Below are 12,074 nucleotides of genomic sequence, written 5' to 3'. Positions count from 1 at the left end.
GCTGAAAAGTAACCTTTTTTTTAAATATGATAATAAAGTACCAGGAATGAGCATTAGAAGTCATTTTTGCAAACCAGTAGTTAGTGTAATTGTTGATCGAAATACTTTTAGACTCAAGGTAGAGCATAAGTAATGCGAGAGACGCTCAGAACCATGATCGGAGGTAAGCGCCTACTGGTGATGTGTTTAGATGAATATGTGGGGGAAAAAAGCATAAGGTAGTGTCTGGAGATGAGATTATGTTACTCCTTAGCTCCTCCAGCTTCACCCAGCTAATAGAACCCTTAAAAACAGATTAGAAAAGAAATAGGCAGTTGTGACTCAAGTAGGGAAAATCCTCATACCTTTCAGATGAACAGATAGACCAGGTAAACATGTTGCTGCATAGATGTCTATTTACAAAACACTAGTCATGCAAAGTCGTAAATTTGACTTTGATTCCCGACCTAATACTCTGAATTTCTCAAAATTTCAGTGACTGCTTGCAAATCTTTGATAGATCACGGTTGTGTTTTCTTGAGTTATAACTTACAAGGTAGAAATTAGCTCCTGAGGGGTGCCTGGGTAGCTCAGTGGATCAAAGTTTCTGCCTTCAGCTCAGGTCATGATCTCAGGGTCCTGGGATAGAGTCCTACATCGGGTTCCCAGCTGAGCAGGGAGCCTGCTTCCTCCTCTCTCTCCGCCTGCCTCTCTGCCTACTTGTGGTCTCTGTCTGTCAAATAAATAAAATCTTTTTAAAAATTTAAAAAAAAAAAGGAAAAGAAATTAGCTCCTGATACATGCAGATCTGAATGTTAAGTAGTTAGGTAAAAAGTAATTTGAAGTATCTCATCAGTCTTTTGTGTAACAGGATATACCTATTAGTTCATCTCTTATCCTAGTTCATACTGTATAGTCTTTAAAAAATTACTTCAACAAAGAAGTCAAACTAACTCTCTTCACAGATGACATGATACTTTTTGTGGAAAACCCAAAAGACTCCACCCCTACGTTATTAGAACTCATATAGCAATTCAGTAATGTGGCAGGATACGAAATCAATGCACAGAAATGAGTTGCTTTCCTATACACTAATAACGTAACTGTAGAAAGAGAAATTAGGGAATCTATTCCGTTTACAATAGCACCCAAAACTGTAAGATAACTTGGAATAAACCTGACCAAAGAGGTGAAGTATCTATACTCTAGAAACTACAGAACACTTATGAAAGAAATTGAAGAAGACACAAAAAGATGGAAAAACATTCAATGCTCATGGATCGGAAGAATAACCATTATTTTTTTTTTAAAGATTTTATTTATTTATTTGACAGAGAGAGATCACAAGCAGGCAGAGAGGCAGGTAGAGAGAGAGGAGGAAGCAGGCTCCCTGCTGAGCAGAGAGCCCAATGCAGGGCTCTATCCCAGGACCCTGAGATCATGACCTGAGCCGAAAGCAGCGGCTTAACCCACTGAGCCACCCAGGCGCCCCGGAAGAATAACCATTATTAAATGTCTATACTGCCCAAAGCAATCTATACTTTCAACGCCGTCCTGATAAAAATACCAATGGCATTTTTCAAAGTGCTGGAAAAACAATCCTAAAATTTGTATGGATGAGAAAAGACCCGAATCGCCAAGGAAATGTTGAAAAAGAAAAAGCTGGGGGCATCACGTTGCCTGATTTCAAGCTATATTACAAAGCTGTGATCATCAGGACAGCATGGTATTGGCACAAGGTCAATGGGACAGAATAGAGAGCCCAGATATGGACCCTCAACTCTGTGGTCAACTAATCTTTGACAAAGCAGGAAAAAATATCCAATGGAGAAAAGACAGTCTCTTCAATAAATGGTGCTGGGAAAATTGGACAGCTACATACAGAAGAATGAAATTCAACCATTCCCTTACACCATACACAAAGATAAACTCTCAATGGGTGAAAGTCCTCAATGTGAAACAGGAATCCATCAAAGTCCAGAGGAGATCATAGGCAGTAACCTCTTTGACATTGGGCACAGCATTCAAGACATGTCTCCAAAGGCAAGGGAAACAAAAGTGAAAATGAACCTTAGGGACTTTATCAAGATCAAAAGCTTCTGCACAGCAAAGGAAACAGTCAACAAAACAAAGAGGCAACCCACAGAATGGGAGAAGCTATTTGCAAATGACACCACAGACAAAGGGCTGATATCCGAGATCTATAAAGATCTTTTCAAACTCAGCATCCAAAAAACGAATAATCAGGTCAAAAAATGGGCAGATTTGAACAGACACTTAGCCAAAGAAGACATATAGATGGCTAACAGACACATGAAATAATGTTAATCATTGTTAGTTATCAGCGAAATCAAAACCACATTGAGATACCACCTTACACCAGTTAGAATGGCAAAAATCGACAAGGCAAGAAACAACAAATGTTGGAGAGGACGTGGAAAAAGGGGAACCTTCTTACACTGCTGATGGGAATGCAAGTTGGTGCGGCTACTTTGGAAAACAGTGTGGAGTTTCCTCAAAAAGTTAAAAATAGAGCTACCCTACAACCCAGTAATTGCAGTACTGCATATTTACCCCAAAGATGCAAATGTAGTGAAAAGAAGGCCCACATGTACCCCAGTGTTCATAGCAGCAATGTCCACAATACCCAAACCAAGGAAAGAGCCAAGATGCCATTCAACAGACAAATGGATAAAGATGTGATCCATATATACAATGGAATATTACTCAGCCGTCAGAAAGAATGAATACCCAACTTTTGCATCAACATGGATGAGACTGGAAGAGATTATGTTAAGTGATATAAGTCAAGTGTAGAAAGTCAATTATCATATGGTTTCACTTATTTGTGGAACATAAGGAATAGCATGGAGGACATTAGGAGAGGAAGGGAAAAATGAAGAGGGGAATCAGAGAGGGATAGGAACCATGAGAGACTGTGGACTCCAGGAAACAAACTGAGGGTTTTAGAGGGGAGGAAGGTAGGGGGAAAGGGTAACCAGGTGATGGGTATTAAGGAGGGTACGTATTGCATGGAGGAGCACTGAGTATTATATGCAAACAACGAATCATGGAATGCAACCTCAAAAACTAATGAAGTACAGTATGGTGACTAATATAACATAATAAAAATAAATAAATAAATAAGTGTTTCCTTTTAAATTATACCCATTCTACCTTTCATCTCGGTCTAATACATAGTACATGTTATGATTTGGGGAAAATAATACAAAATAATTTATACCCTCAAACAAATATGAATAGTTCATATATTTTATTTAGTATTTATAATGTCTTGTACACCTCAGGTGACTTTTCCAATTTTATAATTTTTTCTTTAAAAGACATAAAAATACACTTCAAAAAAAAAAGATTAAAAAATATGCTAAAATTACCTACTGTCCCACCACAATATTTGTTTCCTTTCTTTTTCTTAGAACTTAGGTATGCAGTTATACCTCAATAAAATTATTTTAAAAATAGTTTGGATCATGCCATATTCGCCAATTTAACATTTTTTCCCTTATAGCCATTATTTGTGGTGGTTTACATAGTATTGTGTTCTATTAATGTTCCAGGGCTCAATTTTTCCCTTTTTGTTGAGCATTTACATTTTTCCAATTTTTTTGCTATTCTATAGCATATATCTTCCTTAGGTAATATTAACAGAATTGGAACTACTGGGCCAAGTAAACATTTTAAAATCTATTGCTTTATATCAATAAATTATTTCATTAAATATTAAATACTAATTTAATTTGCACTTTCACTAACACACATTAGTGTTTGTTTTCCTTTACCCTGCTAATAGCATCAGTATTTTCATTTAACTTAATTTGAATAGTTTAATAAGAAGAGTGCCTTATATTTTCACTTACCTTATTATTAGTGGTATTTTTTCTTTAGTTTTATTTCCTGCTTTGTGAATTGACTGTTCCTCTTTGTCCATTAATAAATTGGAGCCATTTTATGTAATTAAGTTATTGGCCCCTTTTCTGCCATAACTGCTGCAAATATGTTTTTCAACTACTTAACTGTCTTTATGTGTAATGTGTTAATTTATGCTTACGTACATATATTTTCAAATTCTATATGGTAAAATGAATCAGCCTTTTTCCTTTGCTATTTCTTTTCATGCTTTTAAGATTAGAAACTTTTCTCCTCTGCCCATCCCTATGCTTTATAATGTAATTTTATTCTTTTTCATCAGGATACCTTTATTTTCATCTCACTGCCCCTTTACAGGAGGAGAGGAATGCAATGGGACTCTAGAGTTCTTGACTAGTAACGAAATACTGACTGCTGTTGACTCCATCAATCTTTGGCAAAAGATCCTCCTCCTCCTCCTCCTCCTCCTCCTCCTCCTCCTCCTCCTCCTCCTCCTCCTCCTCCACACATCTCTCCTCCTCCACCCATCCCTCCTTTTCCTCCTCCTCCTCCCCCTCCCCCCCCCCACTCTGTCTTCTTCTTTGTTTTTTTTTTTTTTTTTGGTATCCCACCCTATACAGACTCTTTCTCTGAAGGAGAAGCGATCATAGTCAGGATCACAGGCAGGCTTCACACCAAGTCCTCGGGATCCTAGCACTCTGAACTAGTGGTTAGAAGGGAGGACTGTTAATTTCTAGCAGCAGCTTTCCCTTTCCCCAGCTGTTCAAACGTCTTGCTCTGCAGGGTCTCAACCTCTTGATGTTCAAGGAGGAAGCCAGATGTGAGTCCATCATCACCTCAAAAGAAAATTATTACTGTCTTCAACAATCCATTGAGAGACTGCCCACCCCAACCCCATTAGGCTTGAATAAAGGATAGAAACCTCACCTCTCACTTTAGCTGCTCATATTGGAGATTCCCATCCAGTCGAGCAATAGCTCTCTGAAGTATCTTTACAAATTCACCACCTCCGTATTCTGAAACCTTCTGTATCTTTGATCTGGCTGAGGGATCTGAAAATAATGAATCCCATTGTGTACATTTCTTTGTTAAGTTTTTTTTATAGATGTCTTTCATTCACTTGGGTATCAGATATCTTTAGTGCCTCAACCAAACTGACCAGAAAAATGTTTACTTTGAACATTTCCTATGTTATTTGTTAAGTGTTTCAACTCTTTTATTCATTTGAAATCTCTTTCCACATGTGGCACAAGATAAAGATAGAATAGAGTCTCCCATCCCCATATTACTACTCTATTTGCCTCCACTATTTGTTGAATAATTTGTCATTCTCCTTTTGTTATAATGCCTTATTATCATATATTAAAATCTTACATATATTAGGGCAACTTCTAGGTTTTCACTAAGATACCACTGATTAATGTACCTGGCAAATAAGTATATAGTATCAAATTAATATAAAATTCTTTATATCCTTTTTTATTTTTATTTTTTAAGAGTTTTTTTTAAAGAATTTGTTTATTTAGAGAGAGAGAGAGAGTGCGAGCTCAAGCAGGCAAAGTGGCAGGCAGAGGCAGAGAGAAAAGCAGGCTCCCTGCTGAGCAAGGATCCCAATGCGATGCAGGACTCAATCCCAGGACCCTGAGATCATGACCTGAGCCGAAGGCAGTGGCTTAACGGACTGAGACACCCAGGCATCCCTATATCCTTTTTTATAGAAACATAGAGAATCTTCTATGTTACTATGATAATGTGAATTTTATCTGTGATTTAAAATTCAGTTAGAAAAACTCAATGTGACAGGGTACATAGTATGAACATCTTTTATTAAATAATGTCAAATCTGCCAAACAAATTTATATATAAATTTTTAATGATCATCCAGGTTTCCCCCTTTTTTTGGCACATGCATCATATAAAATTAATCCTCGATCATAGTAATAACAAGACAGAAACTACTATGGAAACACTGATTCTGTGCTAATCAAATCATTTGTCTGATTTGCAAAGGGAACAAATTCATGCTCTGAGCTTGGTTTGATTTCCCACCACTTATTTTCTCTAAATTATATAGAAAACTATGCATTGGTCTAAAATAATTGGGAAAAAACTTAGAAACAAAGCCAAACGTGAAATAAATAACAAGTAGCTTAAAGAAGTAAAATGTATTCATCTAAGCCTTTCCGTTTACTGCTTGGGAATCTGGATTTAATTGACATTTATGTGTAAATCTTGTGGATTTATGATGGGTGAGAGAGGTAGTGACCATTACTTAGGAAGTAGTGGAAGAAAGTAAGAAAATTTGAAGTAATTATTATAGAAGTAATTTTATATACATCTTTAAGTAACCTTAGATATCATATAGTCCTAAGTGTTAAGTGTAAAGAACAAGAACTGATAGCATCCTTCTTATTTTTAAGCACATATAATATTATAATTACATATAGTATAAATATATAGAATTATACATTAAATATATTAAAAACTTTTGCATGCACAAACAAAGACACTGCTACCAAAGTATTAATAGTCTCTTGTGGAGTGAAAAAGAGAAAAAGCAGGGGGGGAGGGTATTATTCTTCTGTGTAAACATTCATATTGTTTGAATTTTTTTTTACAATGTATTCCTTTTGTATTTTAAAAAGTAATTTTAACAAAATAGTTATTTTCCTATTTATCTTTCTTTACTAACCTTATTTCACAGATAAGTAAGAGGACCATAGAGGTCATGTGACTTGTCCAGGTTTGCAGAGCTTAGTGGAGTAGCAGCATTAGAATACAGACTGGCCTGCTGTATTCAGGGTACTTCCATAGGATGGCATAATTCAATGGGCCTTGATTTATGTATCTGGGCCACTGATACTAGGGAGCAGGTAGGGAAATAATGGCTTTTTAAGAGTAACAATAAGGTTGAGTCCTGGGTGATCAAATTTAACATTTGCTCTCTCTCAATTAACTGACTTTTTTATTACCATGTTTCCAGAACAATACATTGAAAAGATGTTAGAGGTAAAAGAAGTTATGGATAATGTGCTTGCCAAACAGAAGGCAGAAAGAGATGACCTGGCTAAAAAATACAGGTGAGTGAAAAAAATAGGAATGCTTTAGAGTTTTCATAATTTATCCCTTTTTAGTTACAAGAGTTAGATCTAGAATTTCTTAAGAGTACAATTGTTGCTTTGGACCAAAGAATGACTTTATGAGGTCATCTACTCTATTACCTCCATGGGTAATTGTACTTCCCAGAAATATATTTTTCTATTTTATTACTTGAAATATTCAGAAAAAGACATTTTAGTGTCTTAAAAAGTTGTCGACAGCCAAGAATTTTGTGAAAGTATCTCTAATCCTAAATCCCAAAATAAATTTCTTTCCATAGTAAACTCAGATTTTTTACATTACAAATTTTTCCTTTTGCCATCACAAATATTGTCTTTCTAAGCAGTGTAACCATGTATATTATTTAGTTTTGTGTATTTCTAAACTCTCAGAATTTTTAAGAGGCTTCATCATAATGATACTGGTTATATACCATTTTTTGTCCTTTTCTTGAGAAAAATGTGTTACATGCAACTAATGAATCATTGAACACTACATCAAAAACTAATGATGTACACTCTATGCTGGCTAATTGAACATAATAATAAAAAAAGAGAAAGATGGGACACCTGGGTGGCTCAGTGGGTTAAGCCTCTGCCTTCAGGTCAGGTCATGGTCTCAGGGTCCTGGGATCGAGCCCGAGTCAGGCTCTCCACTCAAGAGGAAGCCTGCTTCCCCCTCTTTCTCTCTGCCTGCCTCTCTGCCTACTTGTGATCTCTCTCTGTGTGTGTCAAATAAATAAATAAAATCTTTTAAAAAAATGTTCTATTTTTTTTTTTTGCTTGGGCATTATTTTTATTAGTTTTTCATAGACTTAGCTATATATGCCTTTTTTTTTTTTTTTTTTTTGGTCATGATGTCTCTTAGCAACTTTCAAATATACAATAGAGTATTATTAACTATAGTCACCATGCTGTACATTCTATCCCCAGGACTTTCCTATTTTATTACTGGGTGTTTGTACCTTTTGGCTCCCTTCACCCATTTTACCCACCCTCTACCTTCTATCTCTGGCAACCACCAATCTGTTCTCTGTATCTGTGTGTTCAGTTTTTGTGGTTTTTTAGATTCCACATATGAGTGAGACCATACAGTATTTGTTTTTCTTTTTCTGACTTATTTTACCTAATATACCCTCAAGGTCTGTGCATGTTATCAAAAATGACAGGATTTCGTTCTTTTTTATGGCTGAATAATATTTTTCTGTGTGTGTGTGTGTGTGTGTATAGTGTATACATTCCACATTTTCTTTATCCTTTTTTTTTAAAGATTTTATTTATTTATTTGACAGAGAGATAGACAGCAAGAGAGGGAACACAAGCAGGGGGCGTGTAAGAGGGAGGAGGCTTCTTGCTGAGCAGGGAGCCCAATGTGGGGCTCAATCCCAGGACTCTGGGATCATGACCTGAGCCGAAAGCAGACGCTTAACAACTGAGCCACACAGGTGTCCCTTTCTTTATCCTTTGATGGATACGTAGGTTGTTTCCATGTCACAGCTATTGTTAATAATGCTGCAGTGAAATATGACTTTGCAGGTATCTTTTGACTTTATTCTTTATTCACACGTGATCTTTCTAATTTCCTTTATGTTCTTGTAAACATTTGACATCTATTGCATATTCAGTTTTTTTCTGAACCTATTTAAAAGTCAGTTTTTTATTTTCATTTATAAGTCTTTTGTCTTCATTGTGCTTTTCTCTCCAGTGATAAGTAACATAAATTCTTGTCTGTTTCCTATTTTTCTGTCAGTATAATGCAAGTGAACTTATAAGACCTATAGGTGGGTAATTGACTGCAGGATATTTTCTAGGAGACTGGAGAAGCCTAGCTTCAATTTTTCTTTTAGGTCCTATGACTAACAATATACTGAGAATTTTGGAAAGTTCCCGATCAGTTGGGTTTGCAGGTGTGTAAATCCTTATTAATCTTGCTGTAAAACTTAAAATCTTGTAATCTAAAATGCACTTTTATTTTTCTGTCTGAACTTTGTTTTAAATGTGATATTACTAATTTTTTCTTTCTCCTTGATCCAGCTTCTTGCATTTTATGCTACCTGCTTCTTCCACTTACATCTGCTACTCATTTTAACATCCGTTCTTCTTGGAATTCAGTACCAACAACTCCAGACTGTGATAGGTGAAACAGATATCTATACTATTGCTATCCTTAAAGTAGCTGCTTAAGGGCAATCCCTGAGGGTCCCTGAGACCATTTCAAGGGGTGCATGAAGTCAAAACTATTTTTATAATAAAACTAAGATGTTATTTGCCTTTTTGGCTCTCATTCTCTCATGAGTGTGTAATGGAATTTTCTGGAGGCCACATGAACTGTGATGGTATCATTACTCTAAAACTAATGGGATATATGCTTGTATAGTCTTGTGTTTTAAAAATTTGTTTTATTTTCTAAAACAGTAAATATTGATAGAAACACCCATATGAACAAAAGCCCTTTGGATTCCTCAATAATTTTTTTTTCATCAAACAAGTGCCCTCTTTTATACCCTTTACCCATCTAGCCTACCCACCACCCACCTCCCTCCATCAACCTTCAGTTTGTTTTCTATTGTTAAGTCCCTTATGGCTTGTTTTCCTCTCTTCTTTTTTTGTTTTCCCTCCTACCATATGTTCATCTGTTTTCTTTCTTAAACTCCATATATGAGTGAGATCATATGGTACTTGTTTTTCTCTGACTGGATTATTTCACTCAGCATAATGCACTCTAGCTCCATCCATATTATTGCAAATGGCAAGATTTCATTCTTTTTATGGCTGGGTAATATTCCACTGTATATACATACCACAACTTCTTTATCCATTCATCAGTCAGTGGACATTTAGGCTCTCTCCTTGGTTTGGCTACTGTTGATAGGGTTCCTCAATAATTTTTAAGAGTATAAATATGTCATAAAACCAAAAAGTTTGAGAACTACTGTAAACAAAAGAGTCTAGTATCCTGAAGGCCACTGTAGCATAAGTGGGTATAATCAGAAAAAAAAAAAGGTGTGTGGATCAGCCATTTTCTCCCCAAATCCAGCCCCTTATAGTCACACGGGATAATGTTTGTCTAGGTAGTCCCTCTGGACCTGAAACTGCCTCAGTACAGGTTTAAAGTATAATTGCAGTAATTACTTGATGGACTGACATTTCTCAGGTCTAGCCCAGGTCTGATTACTCACAGAACAGTCTCACTTCCCCAAAGGAACTTAAGTGGAACTTATTCCCAAATGTTATTCCCAAAATAAACAGGTAAGCAAACTCCAAATTTAAAGAATGGTATTCCTCCTTGGCCATCAGTTGCTACCTTACAACTAAACAATTCCAGTTTTGTTTCTTTTTCATAGTTGACTAACAACTGGTAAATAAAGTAAATGTGGATAACCAAACCATCACCTCAATGAAAAGGCAGTATTGTTCACCTTAAGAGTCATTTCCTATCAGAGGAAATTAATTGCAAAAATAGACTCTTGTGTACTTTGGGCTGATTAAATTTAAACGGAGACAAATTATCTTTAAAATCTAAATGACTAGGGGCGCCTGGGTGGCTCAGTGGGTTAAGCCGCTGCCTTCAGCTCAGGTCATGATCTCAGGGTCCTGGGATCGAGTCCCGCATCGGGCTCTCTGCTCAGCAGGGAGCCTGCTTCCCTCTCTCTCTCTCTCTGCCTGCCTCTCTGTCTACTTATGATCTCTCTCTGTCAAATAAACAAATAAAATCTTAAAAAAAAAATCTAAATGACTACTAAAAAAAAGTTTTCTACTGTTTTTGTATTTTTTCCTCTTTCTGTTTCTTTCTCTAGGGTGTCCATAGAATCATTTAAGCAAGGAGTCCTGAGAGAACAACTGGCTAACTTGGCCACAAGACAGAAGAACCTTTTAGTTGTAGCAAAAAAACAGAAAAAAATTAGCCAGAAAATTCAAAACTATAAAAACATTACATCTTTGTCTGGTCCCAGTCTGAGGAAGCTGCCATCCAGCTCAGAAACCTCTAGTGAAAAGGACATCCAAGAGTTTACCGGCCTGGAAAATCCATTGCAGTCTCAGTCAGGTTCACTTTGTCCTGTAGGCCTTATTTGTGGAAGCATGCAGGAAACACAGTTGTCTCTGCAAATGTGGAAAGGCAGCCAAAATACCAACACCTGTGTAAACTCAGAAACAGTGAGAAGGGAAGAATTTTCTGGAAATGAACTGAATTCTAACCAACATGTGAGTGACTGTACCTTGGGTGGGTTATCAAAATCCAGACATTCAAATGGCAGTAAGAAGATTAAATTACCATCCCAACCTATTGCTTTTATTGCTCAAGCAGAACATTCGCAAAAAGAAAAAGAGTTTCTTACAGAAACTCTGGCCGAAGGGCATGAATCCTATAGTAGTCCCTCAGCAGTAACTGGTGCATTACATATTTCAGAGACTACAAGCATACTTGCCAAAAGTGATGCCCATCCATCGACTGTTATTTGTGATCAGGATTCTACCAGTTGTGATCCAAAAAGAGGAAAGAGGAAAAGAGCTTCCCAGCAACCACCTAGGGGAACATTAGAATCCTTGGCACATCAAGGGACTGATGTCTTAGGCAACAATACTGGGCATCAGATGAAATCATATCTTAAAAAATCAGCTTTGGGTGTTCCGCATGCTAATGACAGTCAGAGCTCCTCTTCCTCTAGATGTGGCCATCAACGTACTATAAAAAAGCCTTTAAACTACAGCACAGCTCCTAGAAAGAAATGCATGCAGATAAAGGATCTGATATTACTCGGAAGAATTAATCCAGGAAATAACATTCTGGAATTCAAAACACAGGTATCCTATTTTTTTTCCTCTAAAATAATGTAATATTTTTTTTAAAAGGTTTTATTTATTTGACAGAGAGAAACACAGCGAGAGAGGGAACACAAACAGTGGGAGAGGGAGAGGGAGAAGCAGGCTCCGCACCTAGCCTGACGCAGGGCTCAATCCCAGGACCCTGCAATCATGACCCAAGCCAAAGGCAGATGCCCAATGACTGAGCCACCCAGGCGCCCTAAAATCATGTAATTTTATAAATAAGTTAATAAAGATTGCTATCAAAAAGTGGGGCTCATGGGTGGCTCAGTGGGTTAAGCCTCT

At 36.7% G+C, this 12,074-nt stretch overlaps 1 protein-coding gene across 2 annotated transcripts in view; it reads left to right on the top strand.

Moving 5' to 3' along the window:
- Positions 1–12,074, top strand: part of ANKRD31 (ankyrin repeat domain 31) — a 155,205-nt gene that overhangs the window by 111,777 nt on the left and 31,354 nt on the right. For both annotated transcript variants that reach the window (XM_047730792.1, XM_047730791.1), the window contains exons 21-22: positions 6,851–6,947; positions 10,763–11,768. In XM_047730792.1, the coding sequence (XP_047586748.1) occupies positions 6,851–6,947; positions 10,763–11,768 (1,103 nt within the window). The remainder of the gene's footprint in view (positions 1–6,850; positions 6,948–10,762; positions 11,769–12,074) is intronic.

Source organism: Lutra lutra, chromosome 5 (genome assembly GCF_902655055.1).
Source record: "Lutra lutra chromosome 5, mLutLut1.2, whole genome shotgun sequence".
Lineage (NCBI taxonomy): Eukaryota > Metazoa > Chordata > Mammalia > Carnivora > Mustelidae > Lutra > Lutra lutra.
The sequence above is the reverse complement of the archived record's forward strand: the minus strand, read 5'-3'. Positions and strand labels throughout refer to the sequence as shown.